The following is a 25,561-nucleotide window of genomic DNA, read 5'->3' as shown; positions in this document are numbered from 1 at the left end:
TCGGGTTGGCCCCTCCCTCCCCGGAGCTGGGGTGATGGGGTCGGACGCCGCGGTGACGCGGAACTGGGCTCGCGCTAGGTCTATAGCAGCGGCCGCCACTCAGTGAGGATCACGGGCATCAGCAACATCAACTTCCGAGCCGGCTTCTCCACGCAGCCCTCCCTGGACCTCAACCACACCATCGAGTGGCCCCTGCAAGGTACCTGCTCCTGGAGCAGCCTTCCGAAGGGGGGGGGGTTGCCTCTGGGAAATGGGGGCTCTGGGGGCCGCTGTGAGTGCGCGACTCTGGGAGGGGCCCAGCCCCGGCTGAGTCCCCGCACCAAAGGCAGCTGAGCCCCAGGGTGACATTTACCGTTCACACATGCTCCCTGCCCCTGAAGGCCTGCAGGACCTTACGCTGCTCCGTTACTGCTGATCTCACACCTTCCCCTTTCTCTGGGTCGGACTCATTTATCAACAGCCTCACTTGCTCGATTTTCCCGTGACCGTCAGGCAGGTCCAATCAGCTGCGAGGTCCAGGCGAGTGGCTAGCTTCCCCGAACAGGAGGGTAGCGCCTGGCTCCGCGGAGTGAGCGTCCCGATGGGCGTGTCAGTGTGCAGGCTGGCAGGGTCGGTGCCGTGGGGGGGTGTGTGTGTTGAGTTGGAGGCACAGGGTCCGTTTTCGGCTCGGAGGTGGCCCGTGTCCCCTCCCCGCTCTGTCTGAAGGAGGTCGGCCTCGGCGCAGGCAGCGGCTTCTGCCTCAGGTCGCCAGGGCTCCACGCCAGAAAATACCATCTGCGGGCCGGGTCAGAGGCCCCAACTTATAGTTTGGAAAGTATGGTCCCAAGTGGTCATGGGGCCACTTGGATGATTTTGCCGGGACCAGCTCGGAGGAGCTATGGGGGGGGGGGGACCTAGACCAGGTCGGGCAAACTTTGGACCACGGAATAGTGACCAAACGTGGTGCGTACCAGACCCTTAGAGCCTTTTTCGTGTAACAGGCCAGGGGACGGGGTTCCTGTGTGCCTGACCCTCTTGGCTTTCTGCTTTTAGTAAAGGTGAGGGTCCCAGACGCTGTTTATAAAGAGGAAGACAGAGAAATTACGAATTATAAGCAGAGGTTGGCCCTTGGCCCCTGTGCCGGCAGCCTCAGGGAGTGGGGGGGCCGTGGCTCACTGGACAGCGAGCGGGACAGCCTGCCTGGACCCCAGGGCGCACCCGCTACGTGCCGATGGCTGACCCTTGGGACTCAGCACTGACACACGCCATTTTTCAAAGGAATCTGGACTTCTAGATTTTTATATGCCTTTTCCAGATTATTCCATGTTTCTTTAAGAATGTTAAGGCATTTTATGGACCCTACCAACCAAACCCACTCGTCCCTGGATTGTGATGTCTGAGAGGAAAAAAAATCAATAACTGTCTAAAAAGGAAGAAACCAGTCAAAAGTTCCCAAGTTAACGAAGGAAATGATGGGACCCCAGCTCAGTTCTGTGCTCTCTGGGGTCGTGTGAGAAGCGTGTTTGCAACAAGGCAGAAAAGGAAACCAAGGAAGCAGCTGAGCATGGGCAGAGAAGGGGCAGGAGTCAGAATTCGAGTTCCCAGACTAGGGCGTGTTCTCATCTAGGGCGTCCCCAGAGCCAGCCCGAGGACGGCCCAGACAGAGTTCACGGGGAGGGTGGGTGGAAAAAACCCGCCTCTTCCCAGTTTCACTCCAGTGGATTCCAAGTGTGCAGAGTGGAGGTGGTGCGGTCAGAGGAAGCCACGGGCTGGTGTTTCAGGACCACGGACAGCAGCAAGCCCCTTCCCCTCCCCCCCTGGTCCCACCCCCAGCATGAACGGTCACAGGGAAGAGAAGGCCAGGGAGCTGGAGTGGGTGCAGGAGGGCCAAGCTGCGGATCCCTGCCTGACGGACCTGGAGCTCCTCTCTGGGGAGCATCCGGAGCCCAGCACGGACGCCAGCACCTCCTCCCTCGCCCTTTCCTCTGCAGGGGTGCCCATCTCCCTGGTGATCAACTCCACGGGCCTGCCGACCCCTGGCCGCGTGGACTCGGTGGAGCTCTCGCACAGTTCAGGGAGGACCCTCCTGACTCTGCCCACACGGCCGCTCTCCAACGAATCCGCCCATCAGCTGTGGGGAGGGCCCCCCTTCCATGCCCCCCGGGAGCGCTTCTACCTCAAGGTGAAGGGCAAGGACCCTGAGGGGAACCCCCTCCTTCGAGTCTCCGGAGTCGCCTACACTGGGGTGGCCCCAGGTGAGTGTTTGGCTCTTACAGCCCAGGAGCTTTTTGTCTCACTTGTCAATCCAGTTCTTCCTGGAAGCCTTCCTTGATTAGATTAGAGTTGGGAGTGCTCTTTAGACTGCTGTGGGCAGCAAGCTCTGCAAGGTATTATGCTGGGTACTGAGGTGTTTCAGATACAGCCCTCAGCTCAAAGGTTTGTACGGGCTCATCCAGCCACGCACGCATTCACCTATTTACCCACACATGCATCTGTCCATTCATAACCACTTATCCATCCACCCACCCACCTGTCCATCGAAACATCCACCCACTCACCCACCACTCACCCACTCACCCACTCATCCATCCAAATATCCACCTACCCACCCACTCATCCATCCAAACATTTACCCACCCATATACTCATCCATCCACACATCCATGCATCCACCCATCCACCCATGCCTTCATTCATTTATCTACCCATTCATCCACCTTCCCACTCCTTAACCACTCATGCATCTACCCACCCACCCCTCCACCCACCCACCCACCCACTCACCCACCCACCCCTCCACCCACCCACCCATCTACCCATTTATCCATCTATATTCATCCACCTGGCCATCCAACATTCATTTTGCATCAGTCATGGTGCTGGGCACTATAGACACAACAGTGGGCAGGGTAGTGGGTTTCAGTATGTTTTTTCATGATTATAGTCAGTATCATAATTATAACCACGGTCATACTAACATAGTCATCATTTAGAGCACTTCCTATGGGACAGTCCTGGGCCGAGCACTTGCCAGGCTTTAGCTCATTGAATGTTTATAACGTTTCTGAGATGTGTTCCCTTTTTTACAGATGAAGAAAGGGTTGCTTAGAGGATCCGTAAACAAATGCACATAGTGAGACACTCTCGTGGTGCTCAGAGTCTGCACCAGGAAGTGGGGATTGTGGGCCAGGGCCGGCCATATGCGGCAGCTGCCATGACTATTATGTGTCATAGGCACAGGTCAATTTGTGGTGCCATCTTGGGTTACGTTGTAGTGGTTCCCACATGCGTTGGCCTTTCGCTGATTTTCCGTGTGTCCCAGAGGTCTCTCATCCGGGCTGGGTGGGGTCTCTGGCGTTCCCGCTCTGCCTCTGGTCCTTGAGGGCCATCGGAGTTCACCGGCCATTGGCTTCCTTATTGGGCTCCATCCCCTGCTCCTGCCCACTCGCTGCCTTCCCACGGGGGTGGCCAAAAAGGAGCTCACAGAAGTGGATGCCACTGACATTCCAGCATCTTTGCTGGCGATCTCAGCTTGGGGCAGACTCCTCCGTCCACTTCCGTAGAGGGCAGGGGGGCACCGAGGTGCCCATGGCGAGGTGGAGGACTGTAGGACACTTCTCTCCAGCCTCCTGGCCTCTGCTCCCCCATGGTGGTCCCTGGCCACCCCACCCCCGCTGGGCCTTGACAGCTCTGAGAGGAGTCTGCAGGAAGGAATTTCAGCAGGAGGGTAACAGCCTCTGTTTCTCTCCCCGGTTCTCTGAGACTGATCTGAGAACTTGGAGTTCAGCTCTGGTTCTTGGTCTCCATCTCAGCTCTAGATTAAAATGTGTCTGTGGGGCAGGGAGATGTGTGCTTTGGCTTTTTGCTTCCCACTCTACCTTCCAGGGTCGGGAGGCTGGGAGTTTGGCTGAGAGCAGAGGGCAGGCTGTGGGTCTGGAGACACGGGATTGGGGGACTGGGCCTGGGCTCGCCCGGCTGGCCTTGCAGAGGCTCCCCGTGTGTGTGCACGTGCGTTGGAGGGGGGTGAGCGGCGGCGGCTTTGCACACAGCTGAGGACGTGACTGGATGGTCCGACACCCCTCTTTCTTGGGAGGGAGCCTGCAGCATGATGTCACACCCTCCCACCCCCAGCCCTGTGCTCAGAAGAGGTCTGGCACATTGTCCAACCCTCACAGCGTCTCCTTGTGGGAATGGGGAGCGGGCAATCCAGGGTTGTGGTCACCCAGCAAGGTGTCGATGCACCACCACTGACCCAGCTGGGTAGTATGCAGCCGTTCCCACTGGAGTAACTTCGATAGCCAAGGGGAGGCTGGGCCACCCCCAAGCCCAGGGTCAGGCGAGGGAGCAGTGGTGTCTGCTGGGGCCCCAAAGGGCTCATCACAAGCGGTGAGATTTCATGGAAGCCTCTTATTTTGTCTCAAAAATGCGTGTGAAACTTGTATTCACAGCCATGCTCCAGCTATGCTTATTATTATTATTTTTTTTTTGTATTTTTCTGAAGCTGGAAACAGGGAGAGACAGTCAGACAGACTCCCGCATGCGCCCGACCGGGATCCACCCGGCACGCCCACCAGGGGGTGATGCTCTGCCCCTCCGGGGCGTCGCTCTGCTGCGACCAGAGCCACTCTAGCGCCTGGGGCAGCGGCCAAGGAGCCATCCCCAGTGCCCGGGCCATCTTTGCTCCAATGGAGCCTCGGCTGCGGGAGGGGAAGAGAGAGACAGAGAGGAAGGAGGTGGGGGGTGGAGAAGCAAATAGGCGCTTCTCCTGTGTGCCCTGGCCGGGAATCAAACCCGGGTCCCCCGCACGCCAGGCCGACGCTCTACCGCTGAGCCAACCGGCCAGGGCATATGCTTATTTTTATATAAAGAAAAAAAAAAGACTTTCCCCTAACATGTTTTGGTAGAGCTGGCCTCCAGGCCGATGAGCAGTCGCAGCCCTGCCCCCACCCCAGAGAGCCCGGTATTTCACCAAGACTTCAGTTCCCACTTCCCTGTCTGGAGCCACTGAGGAAACAATGGCGCAGACTAACCGAGACTTGTCATAAACCGTAAAAGCAGCGAGAGCTTTCCCTGACAGAGCTCGCCACGCCGTGGGCACAGGCCACGTGCTTTCCACGCACGGCCTCTCAGCAGCTCCTCGTGACAATGCAGTGAGGTCAGCGCTGCGAGCCACCCCACTTCACAGAGGTGGAGACTGAGTCTTGGAGTGGTGAAGCGACCCACTCTCAGTGACCACCGGATGGCAGAGCCGGGTCGAGTTCCAGCCTCGGCCTCTGGCCCATCGCCGTGGGTCTGTGTTGCTGGGTGTCGTGAGGACAGGCCGTGGGGCGGCAGGGAGGACTCCTGAGTGCTGGTCTTTGCCTGCAGGTGCCCCCCTGGTCAGCATGCCCCCCAGGATCCACGGCTACCTGCGCCAGCCCCTGCTGGTGTCCTGCTCAGTGCACAGCGCCCTCCCCTTCCGGCTACAGCTGCAGCGGAATGGAGCCAGGCTGGGCGAGGAGAGGCACTTGCAGTGAGTGGCCCCTTGTCCTCAGCCACAGGGCTCCTGGGGTCCTGATGCCCTGCAGGGATCTGGGCGGAGTGGGTGGTGGCAGGGGAGGGACCTTGGTCTCAGTCATATTGTCCTCCAGGGCAGCCCAGCCTGGCACCTCCCAGTGTGGCCAGGGAGGGGCGAGGGTGGTCCCCGAGACTCCCAACTCTGCTGGGCCTTCCTTAGCTCCCATAAAACTTAACCCATGCAAGGCCTGGCTCCACCTTGGTCAGGGCAGGAAAGACCCTCTGAGACACTGCCCTTCACGAACGGAAGTCCAGGGCTCAGAGAGGGGAAGGGACTTGCTCAGAGTCACTCAGCATAATGTGGAGTTTGCATGTCCTTGGCTGCCCACTTCTTCTGACCAAGCCTCCAAGAGGTTTTGGGGCCTCCCACATGGGCAGGGGCAGGGGAGCGGGGTCCCTCCGAGGGCTGAGCGAGGCTGGGGGACCCCGACTGGGTCAGGGCAATTGTGTGTCCCCAGCTGTGGTGTGTTCACAGGGAGTCAGGAAACAGCAGCTGGGAGGTCCCGCGGGCCTCCAAGGCCGAGGAAGGCACGTACGAGTGCACGGCGGTCAGCAGGGCTGGGACCGGCCGAGCACAGGCCCAGATTGTCATCACAGGTCTGTCCCTCCGCCGGTCGCCGCCCCACCCCCTTCCTGACTCTTCCCTGTAGGACTTCCTCCCGGGGTGTTTCCATCTGTGGGGGAGCGTGCCAACCAGCTGCTGGGGACTGTCCATCACCCAGGGTCCAGCTGCCCGTGCTGCCACCGGCCAGATGGTTCTGCATGTGGGCTGTCTCACCCAGGGTGACCTCACGCAGGTCTCCTTTGGAGAGAGGCTGAGACCCCCGCCTCAGGCCCTGCTCCCCCTGCCCAGCCTTACTCATACCTCTGACCTCATGGTTTGGCCTTTGGGATGTGGCCAGCCCCCAGGCTTTTCCAGAGGCCACCGTCCATCTCGCAGTTCCTGATACCTTATGCCTCCATCTCCCCCACCAGGATGGCACCCTCCGGCTCAGGGAGGCTGAGAATGCCACAGACCATCTTGAAATGAAATTGGCTTTTTGGATATATATACATACATACATATATATTTTCCCCCCTGAAGTGGGAATTGGGGGGAGGGGGGGAGGCAGACAGACTCCTGCATACGCCCACTGTGATCCATCCGGCATGCCCACCAGGGGGCGATGCTCTGCCCATCTGTGCTCTGTTACAACTGGAGCCATTCTAGTTCCTGAGGCGGAGGCCATGAAGCCGTCCTCAGCGCCAGGGCCAACTTTGCTCCAGTGGAGCCTTGGCTGCGGGAGGGGAAGAGAGAGACAGAGAGGAAGGAGAGGGGGAGGAGTGGAGAAGCAGATGGGCACTTCTCCTGTATGCCCTGGCCGGGAATCAAACCTAGGACTTCCACACGCCGGGCCGACGCTCTACCACTGAGCCAACGGGCCAGGGTCCTGAAATTGGCTTTATGTTTTTAAACTATAGACCTCAGCTGTCTGGGAGAGATGAGGAGGAGCCCGACCCCATGGAAAGCCAGGCCCTCTGCGTTCTCTAAGTGCATGTTCATTTACTTCCTTCCTTTCAGACTTTATCTCTGTGTACGTTTCAACAAAACTGGGAGACTGGTGTACATGCTTATAACAGCCTGAGTGTTGATCGCCTCCGACAACACAGCGTGTCAGCCGATATGCTGACGGCATGAATTAACCAAACTTTCCTCTTTGTAAATGACGAGCACAGAGGGGGAGAGCGGTGAAGAAAGCTTGCCCCGTTGCTTAGACTTAACTAGCACTAATCATGTGCTTTATCTGCTTCTTCTCCTTCTGGCTAAACTCTTTTCATCCCAAATTCAGGGCTTGTGACTCCAAGTCCCTGTCATTGTCTGATGCACTACAATCAGCTCCTACAGGTCCCCCCCCCCCCACAGCACACAGGCACCCGTGTGTAAGCTGGCATATTGAGGTGCATGGGCGGAACACGTTGGCGTAAATAGACTTAAAGAGATACAATACATTTCAATATTTATCTCTTTTGGAAAGAAGTAGATTTTCTCGCCTAATATTCATGATCACGCCTAATAAATCAAATGGTAATGATCACGCCTAATAAATCAAACAGTAATTAATGCCTTAGGGCTGTTGAATTCCGTCCATCGTCACTTTTCCCTGTTTGCCCCAGTGTGTCAGTGTCCACTTCGTTTCTGTGGCTGCCAGAGGTCACACGCCCTTGCCTGGACCTCACAGCCACTGACCCCAGAGCCTGTGTGGGTCCAGCCTTTCCCCTGCGGGTTCTCAGGCCCGTGTCCCTGGGGAGACAGTCTCTAACCCTGTCACCTCTCACGGCTTTTTCTTGTCGAGGTAGAGGTTTTCTCTGCTCTCCCCTCTCTTGGGCTGGAGGCCTCAGTTCCACGTGAGGATGTTATCGTAGCCCTGCTGTTTGCCCAGAGAAGAGCTTAGCACTCAGTATTCTTTCCCTCTTGAGGGTTAGTTTAAAACCCGTGCTTTATTCCCCAGGGTACAAATATTGGCTCAAAGGGTGTGAAGAGTGGAGTAGCTTTTGTTAAACACCGCAGGTGGCTGTGGGGTGCAGAGCACACACACACCATGCTGCCCTCCGTGGGTGTCTGATGGCGACAGGGAAATGCGCCCTCCCTGGGCGGCACCATCCCGGCTGGTGGGCGGATGCAGCTTAGCCTCTCCTGAGGGGTACTGCGCTGGGTTCCGGCGTTGGGGCATGACAGGCAGCCTGCAGGTTGGCGCCCTCCCCGCCCCAGCCCCTCAGATCCTCCCGTGCTCATGTCCCTGCAGACCCTCCGCCACAGCTGCTTCCTGTGCCCAACGTGACCGTGTCCCCGGGGGAGACCTCCGTTCTGTCCTGCCAGGTCCTGGGAGAGGCCCCCTACAACCTGACGTGGGTGCGGGACTGGCGAGTCCTGTCGGCTTCGACAGGCAGAGTCAGGCAGCTGGCCAACCTGTCCCTGGAGGTCAGCGCCATCATTCCCAGTGACCGCGGGCGGTACCAGTGCATAGCCAGCAATGCCAATGGGGTCACAAGAGCGTCCGTCTGGCTCCTGGTGCGAGGTGAGGCTCTGCCTGCCATGGCTGTCCTCCCAGTCCCACACATGACCTAGTGTTCACCCCCAAAGCCCATCGATCCATTCCTCTGCCCAGACAGCACCTCCGTGCAGGCAGTGTCAGCCCTTGCAGTGTCCTCTGCACTTCAGAGAAAGAGGAGCCTGAGCCTTCTAGCCCTGTGTCTCGTGGTTCTCACTCTTGGGAAGTTCCTCCTCTTATCTAACCTAGATTTCTACTGCTGTAGGCCAAGCCAATTTTATTGTGTCCTGACCTTTTCCCACGCTATTGAGCACCTCCATTGTCTACGCTGCCCACAATATGTAGGACAGGGAGGGAATACTGGAAATGTCTGAAAGCCCAGAGATCAGATGTGCTTGGCAGGGGCTGGGCAGCACTGATTAGACAGGGATGGAGGAGACAGTTGGAAGAGAACCCGTTGTGGAGTTTTAGGACTTAGATGTGGCCTCAGGTCTACCAGGGTTTATACAGACCCTCTTCCCTGGGGTGCTGTTTCCCCAAGTGTAAAAGTCAAGGGGTTGAAACAAGTGTTCTCTCTGGTGCTTGTAACCCTTGATTGGATGCCTGGGGTGTGTGGACAAGGATTCTTTTTTTTTTTTTTTTTTTTAATTTTTCTGAAGCTGGAAACGGGGAGGCAGTCAGACAGACTCCCGCATGTGCCCAACCGGGATCCACCCGGCACGCCCACCAGGGGGCGATGCTCTGCCCCTCTGGGGCGTCGCTCTGCCACGACCAGAGCCACTCTAGCGTCTGGGGCAGAGGCCAAGGAGCCATCCCCAGCGCCCGGGCCATCTTTTGCTCCAATGGAGCCTCGGCTGCGGGAGGGGAAGAGAGAGACAGAGAGGAAGGAGAGGGGGAGGGATGGAGAAGCAGATGGGCGCTTCTCCTGTGTGCCCTGGCCGGGAATTGAACCCGGGACTCATGCACACCAGGCCAACGCTCTACCGCTGAGCCAACCGGCCAGGGCCTGGACAAGGATTCTGAGACCATATCTAGACTGCTGGGATGGGAGGGGCGTGTTCGCCATTTTTAGATGGGGAGTCGGTGAGGTCTGTTTGAGCTTATTTGACCAGTCTGTTGTGCTTTGAGCTTGTGAGGACCAGGACAGAGCCCAAGTTTGGGGTCAGTACTTGTGCAGGCCTTGAGATCCACCCAAGGTCACTAGAGGCGAGGACCATCCAGCCCTGGCACCTGCCCAACATCTCCCTAAGCCTCTCCGAGGTGCTCAGCCCAGAAGGGAGCTCCAGGGAGCTCTAGGCTCCCGCTGGGGGGGTGCTGGGGGAACTGGTCCTCGTGTACCCTGGGGGATGTCCTGGGTGGCTGCCGTCAACCCCACGCCCCAAGGGAGCCTCTCCTGGAGAGTCCTGTGCCTCTGCCCTCTGCGGCCGTGGGCGGGGCAGGGCGAGGGTCCCAGGGCTGGGGCCTGGCACAGCCCGGCTGCGCTGACGGCCTCTTTCCTGCACGTCCACTCTCTGAATGACAGAGGCCCCGCAGGTCAGCATCCACGCCAGGTCCCAGCGCTTCTCCCAGGGCGTGGAGGTGAGGGTCAGCTGCTCAGCCTCTGGGTTCCCTGCACCCCACATCTCCTGGAGCCGTGACGGTCACACCCTGCAAGAGGACAGCAGGTGAGGGGCCCAGGGCCTGGGGCTCTGGGACTGGGAACAGGTGGACAAGGCCTCCCAGCGGGTCCGTCCCAGCCTCAGCCTTCTTAGCCCTAAATGGGGAGTAGCATCTGCCCTGCCTTCCTTCTGGGACCATTTGAGACTCAGGAACATGATTAGTGTGGAAACATGATGAGGCCTCGGGGCGGGCCCCGGGGTCAGGAGCCATAGCTACAGAATCCAGCAGACCCGTGCTTTGGTCCTGCCTCTGCCAGGCAGGCTGCGTGGCCTTGGGCAAGCCACCACCTTACCTCTGAGAGGCTCGTGAGTGACAATGTCTATAGTGCCGGGCACACAGCTTGGCAAGAAGGAAGCCACGTAGAATGGTGGTCCCTGGGGGTGGTAATGAATGTTTTATGGATGATGACTGAAGCCACCCTCGCCGGACCCGACCTAACCAGCCTCTTGCTGTTGAACACGTTTTATGGCATGACCCCAGAATCCGCGTGGATGGCCAGGGAACCCTGATCATCCAGGGAGTGGCCCCAGAGGATGCCGGGAATTACAGCTGCCAGGCTGCTAATGAGGTCGGCACAGACGAGGAGATGGTCACCCTCTACTACACAGGTACTCGGGCCACGGGCATCTCAGGAGAGAAACTTCCCTCCACAGATACTTACTGAACATCTGCTGTGTGCCAGGCGGGGTGGGGGGGGGCACAGCCATAATAAACTCATGTCCCCGTCTAGTGGGTAGGCACACACGCAGACCAGTACGGCACTTTCGGGTGGTAAGAGTGGATAGAGCAGGGTGGGGTGATGGGTGGGCACGCAGGTGGGGAGGAGAGGGTCATGGCTGTCACCCACGGGAGCAGCTGAGGCCTCCGTGAGACCCAGGAATGGGACGCTACTGCACACAGAGGGACCGGCGGGGTAACGGCTCTGAGGCCAGAATGAGTGCTGGGGGCTCAGGGGCTGCCAGGGGGCTGGTGTGTTGGGGAGGGGGGCTGCCATCCCACGCAGGGCATTTTAGGACCTTGTAGGGTTTTGGCTTTCAAAGCAGGTTCGGTGAGGAACAACAGGGCGGGGGTTTGGGCCAGGGGTGACTGGCTTTATTTAGTTTGAGGTCCTGGGTGGGAAGCTTGTAAAAAACGAGCTGTGGGCCCTGGCCGGTTGGCTCAGTGGTAGAGCGTCGGCCTGGCGTGCAGAAGTCCCGGGTTCGATTCCTGGCCAGGGCACACAGGAGAAGCGCCCATCTGCTTCTCCACCCCTCCCCCTCTCCTTTCTCTCTGTCTCTCTCTTCCCCTCCCGCAGCCGAGGCTCCATTGGAGCAAAGATGGCCCGGGCGCTGGGGATGGCTCCTTGGCCTCTGCCCCAGGCGCTAGAGTGGCTCTGGTTGCGGCAGAGCGACGCCCCGGAGGGGTAGAGCATCGCCCCCTGGTGGGCAGAGCGTCGCCCCTGGTGGGCGTGCCAGGTGGATCCTAGTCGGGCACATGCGGGAGTCTGTCTGACTGTCTCTCCCCGTTTCCAGCTTCAGAAAAATAAAACAAACAAACAAACAAACAAAAACAACAACAACAACAAAAAAAAACGAGCTGTGTCTAAGTCTTTCTGGGGTGACTGTCCCCAACAGGGCCCACAGCTCGTTTTTTACAAGCTTCCCACCCAAGACCTCAAACTAAATAAAGCCAGTCACCCCTGGCCCAAACCCCCGCCCTGTTGTTCCTCACCGAACCTGCCTTGAAAGCCAAAACCCTAACAGGGGTCCCCAAACTTTTTACACAGGGGGCCAGCTCACTGTCCCTCAGACCATTGGGGGGCCGCCACATACAGTGCTCCTCTCACTGACCACCAGTGAAAGAGGTGCCCCTTTCCGGAAGTGTGGTGGGAGCTGTATAAATGGTTTCAGGGGGCCACATGCAGCCCGCGGGCCGTAGTTTGGGGATGCCTGCCCTACAAGGTCCTAAAATGCCCTGCATGGGATGCCAGCCCCCCTCCCCAATACGCCAACGGGGGGGATGGGGAGCAGGCAGAGGGCTCAGTTCCACCTCTCCCCCGCCCCCGCCCCCTCCCCAGCTGTGGGAAGCCACATTCTCATTCTCGGGAGTTTGTGGGGTGGTCCCACATTTCCCACCTGTTCCCCACACAGACCCACCGTCGGTCTCTGCTGTGAGTGGCGTGGTGCTCGCCGCTGTCGGCCAGGAGGCCGTGCTGGCATGTGAGGCGTCTGGGGTGCCGCCGCCCCGGGTCATCTGGTACCGAGGTACGGGGGTGGGGTGGGGAGAGGGGCCTCCAAACTGTCCCACTGGGGCCCTGGATCAGCTTTCCAGAACGGTCATTGGCGGGGGGGGGGAGGGGTTATTCCTGATGGGATATCGGGGAGAAATGGCCCGTTTCAGCAGCCCCTGTCCCCACCCGGAGTGCACATAGCGGCTCGGGAGTTGGCAGCAGGTTTGCCTTCCGACTCCCCTGGGTGACCTTGGGCAGGCGACCTGGCATCGCCGAGCTGGCTTCCTTATCTGGAAAATGGGGACAATCCGAGATGACCGTGAGGCTTAAACGAGTCCGCGTGTGTGAAGTGGGGTGGGGACCCGTCAGGGAGGGAGGCCCAGGCAAGGCGTGATGAGCTTGTCACGTGGAGGAGGACGGGCCGGGCCTCGCTCTTAGTCATCAGAGGGGCTCAGGGAACTAACTGAACCCACCTGTGTGGACTTAACTTTATTTATTTATTTTTTTAATTGTGGTAAAACGCGTATCAAATTCACCACCTTCACCGTTTTTAGGTGCCCTGCTCAGGGGCAGTCGGTACATTTACCATCCATCTTCAGACCTCTTTTCATCTGGCAGAGCTGACACTGTCCCCCGTTAGCCTCTGTCCCCTGACTTCTGGGGCCCCAGCCTTCTGAGTTGCAGGAGGCGGCCCTGAGCCCCCAGCCCCCCACGGCGGGCGACCGTGGACCTTTACCTGATGCTGTGCCATCTCTGCCCCAGGGGGTCTTGAAATGATTGTGGCCCCCGAGGCCTCCAGCTCGGGGACGCTCCGGATCCCGGCGGCGCAGGAGAGGGACGCTGGCGTCTACACCTGCCAAGCTGTCAACGAGTTGGGCGACGCCTCCGCGGAAGTCCGGCTGGAGGTTGGACGTGAGTGTGCACCTGCCCCCCCACCTGCCCGCCCCTTCCTCCACCGGGCAGTTGGTCCGTGAGGAGTTTGCGTCATGTGGGCCCCGAGCACGAGGGGGCAAGGGAGGTCAGGGAGATGGTGTATGTATTACTTCTCGCTCTGCCACAGATTACTTAAACTTTGTGGTTTAAGTTCCGGAGGGTCAGGGTTCTGGGAGCGACTCAGCCGGATGGTTCTGGCTGCCAGCCTCCCGGCACTGTGGTTCGGACGCTGGCCGGGGCTGCACCGCAGGAAGGCACGGCTGGGTTGGGGGGATCTGGGGGGATCCACCCTGAGCTCACTCCGTGGCTGCTGGCGGGGGGGCCTTAGCTCCTTAGCACGTGGGCTTCTGCAGAAGGCTTCTTGTGACATGGCTTCCTCAGGAGCAGGGAGGGGATCAAGAGAGAGGGAAAGAGAGAGGAGAGACGGAGTGGCTCTGAGTCCTTCTAACCAGCTGCACTCTTGCAACTGACCTGCTACCACTCCTGCCCGTAATGTTCTGTTGGTCACACAGACCAGCCTGGGAACACAGGGTGGGAGGCCTACACGGCCTGTGCCCGCCATGAGGCAGGGGTCACTGGGCGCCCCCCTGGAGGCTGCCCACCGCAGAGGCACGTGAGGGCATTGCCGTCCCGAGACCCGAGCTCCAGCCTCGTCTCCGTCACTGACCGTCGACGTGCTTGAGTCGAGCCGTTGGGCTCAGTCTGCCCCGGCTGACCGGACTGCGTTCTGTCCTGGGCAGAGCTGTGAGGACTCTGTGACATCAGGCACGTGATGCTGAGCACGGGGGGTCTGGCCCGTCGTGGCTGCTTAATAAACGAGGGACCGTGGTCCGCTTTTCACAGAGGGGGAGTGTGGGTTCTTCTGTGGCTGGCGCACGGCCTTGGCTTTGCTGCCGGAGTCTCAGGCCTGGATCCAGGCACTGGGCACTGCCCGGACGTTGTAGGCACAGCTCCTTGGCACGCCGAGCCAGTACGGATGGGGCTCCGAGGGTTTGCTGCAGCCGCAGTGGGAGAGACAGGTGCTGGGAGAGCTGGGGACATGCAGGAATCGAGATTGTGTGTGTCTGGGCCGGGTGGGTCAGGCCGGGCCAGGGCTGGCTCGGTTGGCAAGGGGCTGCCCAGGGAGATGGAGACCCGGGTGGAGCCGGCCCAGGTCGGAGAGTCCAGCCCTGGGAGTGACGGTGCCATCTCAGGTTTGGGACCCTCCCAGGTTTAGGGTACCCTTAGTTTTCATTCACTTGCTCTATCATTCATTCCTCCAACACATGGTCACTAGGTGACCAGGCCCTGTGCTCCAGGCCCTGAGTCGGGGACACAATGACATCTGTCTTTATGTCACTGGCGGGGGTTAATGAGAATACTTTGTATACTCTTAGGAAGTGGCATCTTTGGGGTCTATGGGTACCCCGGGTAAGGGACTAACCCAACCCTGGGGGTTTGGGAAGGCTTCTTGGAGGAGGTGATATCCAAGCGGAACCCAGTGCAATCAGTCAGGTCATGAGCTATGGAATAATGTTCCAGGCAAAGGGGACGGCACGTGACGAGAGAAGCTAGGCAGAGAGCGAGACACAGAGAGGGCAGGGAGAGGGGCGGCTGAAGCAGCTGCCACCTGCTGTAGGTCGCTCCCGGCCTGGCATCCTGTGGCGGCGGTGAGAGGTTTTAAGGAGGAAAGCTGTGTCCTCAGACTTTCTCCGCATGGCCGGGCTCTTGGGTGGGGCAGGTGGGTGTGGAAAGACGTGGGCTCACAGCAAATAATAATAAAAACATAAGCTGCCACTTCCATGGATCTGCCATGTGCCGGGACTCGCTGTCCGCAGGGTTCACGTGCTAACAAATGATCCTCACAACACTTTGGCGTGAATGCGATCACTATCCCCTCTATAGCTGGGGGGAAACGAGGCACAGAGAGGTTAAGCAACTTGCCCAAGCACACACAGACAGCAGGTGGCCCGGCTGAGATCTGAACGCAGGGTCCCAGCCTTTAGCCCCTGGTCTCAATCCTAACGACCACCGGCAGAGTGAGCTTGGACTTTGCTTTCCCCACTCTGAGCCTCGGACTCCTGATCGGCCAGATGCCTGTGAGATGTTGTGTGAGTGAGAGACAAGAAAGGCCTAGAGCACGGTGGGCTGCCAGTGCCACTGTCTCAGCTGTTAGCCAGTGGGTTCTGGGCGAGCAGACGGTGCTCCAGGGAGGCCGCGTTGGCATTCCCACGGGCAGTCGTCCTGGGCCCTGTGTTCCGTGTCTGACTTCTCAGCACAGCCTTACTTCTTTGGGGCCCAAGCTGACTTGCTGCCTGGTCCTGCCCACGTCAGAGGGAGTAGGTGGCTGGCAGGCTTCTGGGGCCACTGGGCCACTGTGGCCTCTGGCTTTTTGGGTCAGGGGAGGGCTGGACAGTAGCCCAGCACCTGTGTGTCGGGAGAGCTGGCCTGGCAGCAGCGGTGAGAAATTAAACTTCCTGCCCATCTGGATGGCAGCTGTGGCCCAGCCTTCCCCGGCCAAGAACGGGTGGGCGCCGTGCCCACCTCCTGCTGTGGAACTGGAAACTGTCTTCCCGTGGCATTTGGGGGCATCTGAAGCCGGGCAGCCTCCACCTGTATGACACAGCAAGTGACCATGTTTGTCACAGTCCGCGAGAGGCTCCACCCCAGGCTCCACCCACAGCCCGCGAAGGGGGTTTGCATCAGTCCTGGACCTGGCATTTGGCAGTGGAGTCCCGGATCTGTGTCTAGGTCCTGCTGCTTATATGGTGACGTTATTTACCTCTCTGAGCCTCGCTTTCCTCATCTGTGAAATGGGGATGCTAGCAATCAAGTTTTGTACATAGGGTCCCTGAGAGGTTTAACGTGACGTGTATTGCTCAGGACTTGCGTGGATAAAAATCACTCAATACACTTGCAGGAGGCTGGGCCGGGCTGACCAGGGCTCATTGAGACAGAGTGAGGGGCACTGATTTGTGCCATGGCTGGTGACCAGGCTCTGAGGAAGGCGCCCCCTCCCCAAGTTCAGTGCCCTTTAAAGAACTGTCCCGAGCTGGTGGCCAGCATTCTTCAATGGGGCCATTCTCTTTTCCTGGGTACACCGGCTTCCCCACACAGAGCCACCTCTCCTGATGACACCTGGGCCTGTCCTGGGAGCTGTGGCGGCTGCCACCACGTCCACTCTCTCTGGGCAGTCACAGCTCCTGCCTCAGCAACCTGCCCGAGGCTGACGTGAAAGGGCAGGTGGCGGGGGAGCCAGCTCCCTGTCCCTCCCTGGTGACTGCGGAGGGTCATCTGAGGACGGGGCTCGTACGCTGAAGGCCGGGGTGGCTGAGCCTTGTGTCTGAGGCCCCCTGGGAAGAACACTGGGCAGGAGCCTGGCCCCTGACCCACCGTGTGCTGCAGGACTCAGGGGCACCTGGCCTCCTTCCTCTGGCCGTTGAGGGGACCAGAGGACCTTCGGCTCTGGCTTCCCAGGGTTCTAGGGTCCTGCCTTATTTGAGGGGTGGGGGACGGCTACAGAGGAGGGTGAATCACAGTGTTCTGGGCGGGGTCTGAGTCTGGGATTTGGCTGCTTGGGACCCACCCAGAGAGAGAATGCAAGAGCTGGGCGCAGCTCTGTGTGGGTGGCGGCCAGGTGGGCCCCGACCATGTGGTGGACGCAGGGAGTGGGCGGGTGAGAGGCTGGGCCTTCGCAGCAGCCAGGCCCGGGCTCTGACCCCAGCTCAGCCCCTGACTTCCAGGGGAGCCCTTGGGCAGCAGCTTTAGTCTCTCTGACCCTCGGTTTCCTCATCTGTTCAATGGAGATTTGTGCTAAGACCACTTCATGAGTTGGCTGAGACCATTAATGAAATCACGTCCTGAAAGCATGGTCACCATGCTTGTTACTTAAGGAGAATGAGGAAGAGAAGGTGCCTTGCAAGAGCCCAGATTCGGGAGACAAAACCAGGCTGCTTGGCACCTGAGGAAGAAGCGAGAGATAGTAGACGGGAGGCCTGCCTGGAGGAGGGAGATGTGAGCTGGGCGCTGTAGACAGGCTGGGTGGAGTGGAGAAGGCAGGCTTTGGGGACCCCTGTCCCTGGGGTGGAGCCTCAGCTCTGTCCAGGGTGGGGAGGGCGTGGCAGGACCAGTGACACTCGGTCAGAGGCGAGCCCAGAGCGGGGCTTTCTGGGGTTCTGAGTCGCGGCTGCCAGCCCCTGATGAGAAGGAGCAAGAGGCACGTGGGTGGTGTCTGAGGATGGGTCCAAGGCTGCCTTCCTCCTCGTTGTCCTTTTCCAAGTTGTGTTTATACCTCTCTGGAGCCTCCCTACTCCCCGAGGCCAGGAGGGAAATTTGATGTCATGATTTGGATGGACAAGGGGCGATTTCTGGAAAGAGATAGAAAGAAGGAAGAGGTGGGGGTTTTTCCATGGTTGCTGGATGTGAAGCATTTACAAAAAGCCAGAGGACCGCCCTGGGTCTGGGGACGGGGACCTGAGGACAGTGTCCAGAGGTCGCTGGGGAGGGGGCCTGGCCCTGTCCAGATCAGGACCTGCTTCTGGCCTGCTGAAAGGCCGAGAGGACCACGACAGTCTGTTTCGAGAAATAGCTTCTCTTTCCTCCATGATTATAAAAATAAGGCAATGCTTAGGGAAACAAGTTTGGAAGAAACACTATAATCTGTTAACAGTGTTTAGCTTGGGAGGGGGCTTGGGGTTGGGGGATGTGTGGAGCAAAAATTAGGGAAAATACTCGTGTGTGTGTTTAAATTTTGTATAACTCAGGTGACTAGGGAAGCCTTATTCGGAAGTGTTGTCCTGGCGTAATTGTTAATATGGCCCTTTTCACTCTCACGTGTCCCAGTGTGGACCAGAGAGTATGAGGTACTGTTATTTATACAAAGCCTGTTCTGATTGCCTGGCTGGTGCTGGTGCAGTGGATAGAACATTGGCCTGAGACGCTGATGTCCCAGGTTTGAAACCCCGTGGTCCCAGGCTTGAGCACGGGCTCACCCAGCTCGAGCATGGGGCTGTCGGCCTGAATGTGGGATCATCAACATGATCACATGGTTGCTGGCTTGAAGCCCAGAGGTCGCTGGCTTGAGCAAGGGGTCCCTGGCTCAGCTGAAGCCCCCCCGCCTCCTGGTCAAGGCACATATGAGAAAGCAGTCAATGAACAACTGAAGTGCCTCAACTACCAGTTGTCGCTTCTCATTTATTTTCCTTCCTGTCTCTCTTTCTTGCTTAAAAAAAAAAAAAGTTCTGATTTTTAATAGTGTTTTATATGCTCATTATAAAATGTCCAGCAAACAGAAAGATGCAGAGATTAAAGATGGTGTATGAGCTCCCCATGAAGTTGGCCCTTCGGGGTAGGATACACAGAAGGGGCCGGGGAAATGGTTGCTCAAGGCCAGGACAGCTGCTAAAGGAAGCTAGCTCCCTGTGGCCCAGGAGGAGGGCGCTGGGCTCTCACAGGCTCCTGTGGCCAGGCTGTGACCTGCAACCTCTCCGAGGTTGGCTTCCCAAGAGGTGGCACTGCCAGGAGCAGGCGCGCTGCCCCCTGCCACCCCACACAGGCCTGTCAGGCGTGTCGGCGGCTTCACGCCCCTGGGACCTCTCCAGGGGTGGGTCCCGCCGAGCTCAGGCTGGCCTCGGAACCCTGGAGATGAGTCAGCCCCCCAGGTCCACGAGGGCCCGGCTGGAAGAGGGAGAACCCCCCAATGATTGGGAACAGTCCCCCTGGGGGGCCAGTGGGTCCAGCCGCCGTGACCAGTCCCCTCCCTACAGGTGCGCCCCAGGTGACGGAGCTGCCCCGGGAAGTCACCGTGGAGCTGGGCAGGAGCGCCGTCCTGGCGTGTCGGGCCACGGGCCGCCCGCCCGCCACGGTCACCTGGCGCCGTGGAGACGGCCAGCCGCTGCAGCCCGGCTGGGGCAGCCGGACCGGGCAGCCCGACTCAGGAGTGCTGTTCTTCGAAAGTAAGAGGCTGGAGCCGCGGGAGGGTCGGCGGGGGAGACGGGGTGGCTTCTGACACCGTGAGCCCCCAGTCTGGGTGGCCGGGAGCAGGACCCTGAGCCCCACCACTGACCCTGAGTGATGCAGGCTCCTGTTTAGCTGGGTGGTTCCGGTCCAGTCATTTCACTGCTCTGAACCAGTTGTAATGACGATGATGACGATGCTGCCACTCGGGATTAATAGCAGGCCACCCGGGGGCCGCTGTGGGGGCAGCGCACACGAAGCCCTCAGCACAGTCGCTGACGCATACATAGCACAGGGCTGGCCGTCGGCAGCGCCAGCGTCACCATCCTCACTACTCCTGCTAATGCCGCCCTGCTGTGTGCCAGGCTGGATGGTGGGCACAGTATTTACAGCATCTGATTGACCCTCCCAATCAGTCACTCTACCGGTATAGGTATGGACGAGTCATCCCCATTCTACAGATGAGCAAGCTGAGGCCTTCTCACTCTTCCATGGCCCGGCCGTATGCCCCCGCTCTGCCATCTCAGGCCTCCCAGCCGCCCTCTGCCGGGCCAGGCTGTGCCAAGAGCTCCCTCTGTCCTGGGCAGCAGAGCCTGTGGGGGCTGGAGGCTCGACGGGCCCCCCAGTATTGAAGCCTGCCTCTTTCTTGCCCTCAGGTGTGGTCCCTGAAGACCAGGCCTCATATGTCTGTGAAGCTCAAAATGTTTTTGGGAAGGTCCAGGCGGAGGCCCGGCTCGTGGTGACTGGACACGGTTCGCGGGTGGATCTGGAGGGGGGGGAGGTGGGAGGTGGGGACACCCCAGGGAGCCCGCCCCCCATCCTTTGGGACAGATGTGTCCCTGACTTCTGCTTCCTGGGCAGGATCACTGGGGAGGGGAGAGTGGAGCCTCTGCCCCACAAGACTGCCACAGGAATCTAGTGTGACCACCCACCACCGTATCCTGTCCCCACAGTGCCCCCCCAGATCGCCAGCAGCGCCTCCACTGTCCGGGTGCTGGAGAGGCAGCCCGTGTCCTTGCCCTGTGTCATTCTGGCCGGGAGGCCCTTCCCGGAGAGGCACTGGTTCAGGACCGGTCAGCCAGTGAGTCCTGGGGCGGCAGGTCGTGGTGCTGGGGGACAGAGGGCGCTGTCACATTCGTACCTGGGCCTCCACTTCACTGTTCCTCTGCTTTGGAATGTCCTCTTCCTTCCTTCCTTCCTCTCTCTCTCTCTCTCTCTCTCTCTCTCTCTCTCCTGCCTCTTTCCAGAACGTTCTCTGAGAATGTGCTGAGAGCATTACCCTGTCAAATCCTGCCAAGGCTCAGTATGGCTGCCGGCCCCTTGGGGCTGGACGGGAGGACCTGACCTCCATTAGTGCTGAGGTCTGGGGGCAGGGATGCACTGGGGGCACAGACGCCGTGCATTGGTCACCCCCCACCCGCTGTCTGGCTCTAGGGCAGAGACGTGACCTGTGTCGTTTGATATCTGCCCGACTGCCGAGCACAGTGCTGGGCACATGGTGGCTGCCTCGTCCCTTCATACAGATTTGGTTTCCTCTGTTTTCTTCTTCTCCCCAATCCTGTTCTCTCCTTTGCCTCCCTTCCCCTCAATTCTGCGCTGTCTTCAGACACGCTGGGGGTCCTGTGCCCTTGAGGCTACGCAGAGGCGTCCTGAGCTCTGTTTTACTTCAGAGTACCAGAGACACTGGACACTAGAGGCAGCGATCGTGGGGCTGTCTTTCTGTTCCTCCGTCCTGGCCCTGGCGCTGTGGTCCCCCTGGCCCTGGCGCTGTGGTCCCCCGGTCCTGGCGCTGTGGTCCCCCGGCCCTGGCGCTGTGGTCCCCTGACCCCAGTGCACTGTGGTCCCCTGGCCCTGGTGCTGTGGTCCCCTGGCCCTGGCGCTGTGGTCCCCTGGCCCCGGTGCACTGTGGTCCCCCGGCCCCGGTGTGGTGCAGACCGGGTGCTTCCCAAGGAGGGTGCAGGCTTGGCAGAGGCTGATCGTGACAGTGACTCCCGATCAGCCTGTGTAATTAGACGTGACCCGAGGAGGACCCTGCCGAGGGTGTGGGCTGGGTGGTGAGGAGCCTTCCTGAGTCTGGTGGGCACGTGGGAAGGAGTGGCTGTGGGCCTCGTCGGTGCTGGGACAGAGAGTGGCCAGGAGGAAAGCCTGTTTTATCTCAGTGGGGATAACTGGGGTCCGCTGCCGGCTCAGCTGCCCAGTGCAAAGAGCAGAAAGCCCCCCCCCAGTCTGAAAGAGCCCAGTCCTGAGACGCCCAGGAGCTGAACGGGCAGCCGGACTCGTGAGGCAGGGACGGGGAGGCCAAGGGAGGGGCAGGCCTGGGGCAGAGGTGTTGACATCCTCCCCCAGGATGGACTGACTGGACATCTTTATGGAGGGTGCCCCAGGCCTGTTTAGGATTGGGGGTCCCTGCGAGCCTGGTGCTGATGGGACCTGGGTGGCCACCAGGAGCTGCTCTCCCTGCTTCTCTCACGGGGACCACACCTGGTGGGCCCCACCTCTGCTCTGCGTAGCTCTCCTCTGCCTGCGGCGGGTTGTCCCTCTCTGAGGCCCCCGTGTGGAAGGGCCTTGGAGCCCCAGGCCCTAGTCAGGAGAGCCTCTGGCCCCAAATTATTTATTTACTCAGAGAGGGGAGTAACCCCTCCAGGTCTCAGGAGCAGCAAACCAGGCTACCCTGCAGGGCACGTCACCCCCCGGCCCACCACGACGACACGGCCTCTTCCGGGGGTGGGGTGGTGGCACGGGCAAGCTCTGTTGTCGCTCAGGCTCCACACTCCCAGGAGAGGTCCCCATCCGCCCAGGAGAGGTCCCCATCCGCCTGGCTCGGGTCAGGTGTCTGCCCCGTCCAGTCGCCCAGTTGTTTTTCAACCACCGGTCCACGGACCAGTCCGCCAGAAATTTAGAGTTGATCTGCAGAAGAGTTAACCACCCTGATGTCATGTGAAGATGACAGACCCAATGATCTTAGTTGAATTCACTTAGGCTCAGGGTGACTTCTGCCCTAATGGCCCCTGAAATAATTCCTCTATTTCCACCAGTCCCCAAGTGTCAAGAGGTTGAAAACCCCTGCAGGTGGCCAGGGGAGGGCGGGGTGTGGGAGATGCTAAGGGTCAGGCCCACTGATTCCTGAGGGTCTGTGTGGTGGCTGAGTCTTAGGGAAGGGATGGGGGCTGGGCGGTCAGGGCCTCACCCCCCACCCCCTGCCGGCTCCCCCACCTTCTCTCAGTCCAGCCTGCGCCCTGCCGGCCTGGCGGGCAGTGTGGGTTCTGAGGGCTCTCTTAGCTGGCTCTGGGTGGGGCCTGTGACCTAAGCTAGTCCTTCCTCACCCTTGCCAGCTCCCAGCGGGCAGCCGGCATTCTGTCAGGGCCGACGGCAGCCTCCACCTGGACCAGGCGCTGCAGGAGGATGCGGGCAAGTACAGCTGTGTGGTCACCAACACAGCTGGCTCTCAGCACCGGGATGTGGAGCTGGTTGTCTACGGTGAGTCCTGGGGCCCCAGGGCTGTGGGGGTGGGGCCCGGGACTGGCCAGGACGGGGAAAGGCAGGCACGTGGCAGGGGGTCCGTGGGACTTGAGCTTAGATACCTTTGGTTTAAAAGAATTGTGCAATTAGTACTTAATCACTGTAGAAAATTTAGAGATTGGACAAGTAAATGAAAAATGCTCCTATAACTGGACATCTTTATGGAGGTTGCCCCGGGCAACCATAATAGCTAAGAAGAACCAGAATAATTTTACCTGTTGGCATGTACCTTTCATACAGTATATACATGTGAGCTTGCGCGTGCACACACACACACACACACACACACACACTCACCCTATATAGAATAAATTGTATATAATATACATGATATATATTCTTTATATACGTCATACATACATCTACATGTCTATCCATCTATCTATAAATCCCTTATAAACACATGCACAGACATATTTTAAAACCCAGCTGGAACCACATTATTGTATTACTGTTTTGCAACCTGAACGTTTCTCTCTATATTTTATGACCGTTTTATGCCCATGAATTCCCAAAAGCATCGGTTTAAGACTGCGTGTCCCCGCTTGGATGGGCCATGAGTCTCTCGCCTGTCCCCTCGCACAGACACCCTGGGCACAGGCGCCCCGGGCCTCCACCCTTGCCCACGTGACCGGTTCTCCCCCTGGGATAAACCCCTTAGTGCGGAGCTGAGTTGGGAGTCACGGAAACGGCACAGTTTTAGGGCTTTCCGTGGGTGTTGCCCGGGGACTCGCCCGCTCACAGCACTGAGGACCCTGTCTCCTTCACCCACCCAGGTGCCACCGTCCTTTTCTTCATGTAAGACGAGACGTTTAAAGGAAGTTTGATTTTATTTTGTAATCGACCAAGTATGTTAATAACCCTCTTTTAAAAAGATCATAAAACCCCCAGGGAATGAGCAGGAATAACACATTGTTCCCCGTTTTTTTAGGGGAAAACCAAAGTTCAGGAGGAGGCCGAGGCTCGAGCCGGGTGTCTTGTCTCCTTATAATGCCAACAGTGGTCAACAGTCGGGCACAGGCCACCTGGTCCCTCTGTGACACTCTGTGAATGTTTCATTTCTTTTCAGAACTGTCCTGAGAGGGGCGGGGTTTAAACGACTCCCGTTCCGAAGTTAAGGCGCTGAGGCTTGGGGAGGGGAGTAACCCCTCCAGGTCTCAGGCGACCTGGCACGTCAGTCACCCCTCGGCCCACCACGATGACACGGCCTCTCCTGGGGGTGGGGTGGCTGGCACGGACAAGCTCCACGATGACACGGCCTCTCCTGGGGGTGGGGTGGCTGGCACGGACAAGCTCCACGATGACACGGCCTCTCCTGGGGGTGGGGTGGCTGGCACGGACAAGCTCCACGATGACACGGCCTCTCCTGGGGGTGGGGTGGCTGGCGCGGACAAGCTCCCCCTCCCGCCTTCTCCACGCCCGTTTCCCCTCCCCCGCTCCTCCGAGAGACCCCCGTTTCTGTGCGTGCCAATCTAGATGGCGCCCGCGGTGCACGCGGCGCTTGCCCCCAGTCCCCTTGCTCTGCGAAGACCATTTTCCGCCATTTCTCATCTGTCGAGCCCCAGCGAGTGGGCAATAAGTTGGGGTTGATTGAGCTTTTTCTGCTGAGCAAGGAATACGGGTGCCAAAAGATGAAACGATGTATCCAGAGTCCCAGAGCCCCAGAGCACAGAGACGGGCATGGCTGGTTCCCAGACTCAGGCCGCTCTGGACAGTGGCGCCTCTGGGCGCTGTGCCATTTGTACGCTACTGTTGAAACCATTGTTGTTTTTAACTTGTGGTGAGATAGACATAACGTCGAGTTTACCATTGTAACCACTCTTAAGGGCATTAAGCGCATTCACATTGTTGCATAACCACCTTCCCTCTCCAGAACTCTTTTCTTCCTGCAGAACTGAAACTCTGTCCCCATTAAACACTAACTAACTCCCCACCCCTCCCCGGGGCCCTGGCACCCAGCATTCTACCTCCTGCCTGTGGATTTGCCCACTCCAGGCGGCACCTCAGATAGGCGCAAGCATGCAGTGTTTGTCCTTCTGTGTCGGGCTCACTTCACGTGGCGTGATGTTTTCAAGGTTCGCTCGTGTCGTGGCACCAGATGTTTACTCCTCGTTAAGGCTGAATAATACACCACGTTTCGTTTGTCCATCATTTCTTGATGGATATTTGGGTTGTTTCTACCTTTTGGCTATTGTGAATAATGTTGCTATGAACTTTAACTTAATGCAATTGGTTTGCTTTTAAAAGTGCCACCTAGAATCCAATCCACTGCCACCCACCACGTCACCAATGAAGGGGTTCCAGCCTCCCTCCCATGTGTCGTCTCAGGAGTCCCCACCCCCACCATCACCTGGACCAAGGTAGGCGGAGCCTGTTACCACTGAGGGTAACAGAGCGGCGGGCCCATCATGGGGAGAAGAACGATGTTAAATTGCCACGGGATGTGCGCTCTGCTAGTGTCACCTGTGATTCTACCACAGGAAACCAATGTTCTGGCCACCGGCGGTCCCCACTACAATGTGAGCAAGGATGGCACCTTGGTCATCACCAAGCCGTCCACCCGAGATGCAGGGGCTTATGTTTGCACGGCCACCAACACCGTGGGCTTCTCCAGCCAAGAGATGCGGCTTTCCGTCAACAGTGAGTGACGGCTGCCTCTGTCCTGGGGGTGGGGCTTGGCAGGCGTGGAGGCAGGGGCCTGGACACTCTGACCTTTCCTGCACCTCCTCTGTACCCTGGCCAA

The 25,561-nt window shown here is 58.9% G+C and overlaps 1 protein-coding gene across 2 annotated transcripts in view; it reads left to right on the top strand.

The window, feature by feature from the left end:
* The window catches only part of HMCN2 (hemicentin 2), a 150,407-nt gene that overhangs the window by 28,481 nt on the left and 96,365 nt on the right, over positions 1 to 25,561 (top strand). For both annotated transcript variants that reach the window (XM_066366902.1, XM_066366900.1), the window contains exons 7-21: positions 79 to 199; positions 1,971 to 2,234; positions 5,347 to 5,491; positions 6,011 to 6,132; positions 8,319 to 8,591; positions 10,087 to 10,228; positions 10,704 to 10,831; positions 12,353 to 12,466; positions 13,195 to 13,344; positions 19,110 to 19,298; positions 19,956 to 20,051; positions 20,253 to 20,380; positions 22,632 to 22,776; positions 25,066 to 25,178; positions 25,299 to 25,458. In XM_066366902.1, the coding sequence (XP_066222999.1) occupies positions 79 to 199; positions 1,971 to 2,234; positions 5,347 to 5,491; positions 6,011 to 6,132; positions 8,319 to 8,591; positions 10,087 to 10,228; positions 10,704 to 10,831; positions 12,353 to 12,466; positions 13,195 to 13,344; positions 19,110 to 19,298; positions 19,956 to 20,051; positions 20,253 to 20,380; positions 22,632 to 22,776; positions 25,066 to 25,178; positions 25,299 to 25,458 (2,290 nt within the window). The remainder of the gene's footprint in view (positions 1 to 78; positions 200 to 1,970; positions 2,235 to 5,346; positions 5,492 to 6,010; positions 6,133 to 8,318; positions 8,592 to 10,086; positions 10,229 to 10,703; positions 10,832 to 12,352; positions 12,467 to 13,194; positions 13,345 to 19,109; positions 19,299 to 19,955; positions 20,052 to 20,252; positions 20,381 to 22,631; positions 22,777 to 25,065; positions 25,179 to 25,298; positions 25,459 to 25,561) is intronic.

This window comes from Saccopteryx leptura, chromosome 2 (genome assembly GCF_036850995.1).
Source record: "Saccopteryx leptura isolate mSacLep1 chromosome 2, mSacLep1_pri_phased_curated, whole genome shotgun sequence".
Lineage (NCBI taxonomy): Eukaryota > Metazoa > Chordata > Mammalia > Chiroptera > Emballonuridae > Saccopteryx > Saccopteryx leptura.
Note: the sequence above shows the minus strand (reverse complement) of the source record. Positions and strands in the feature narration are given on the sequence as shown.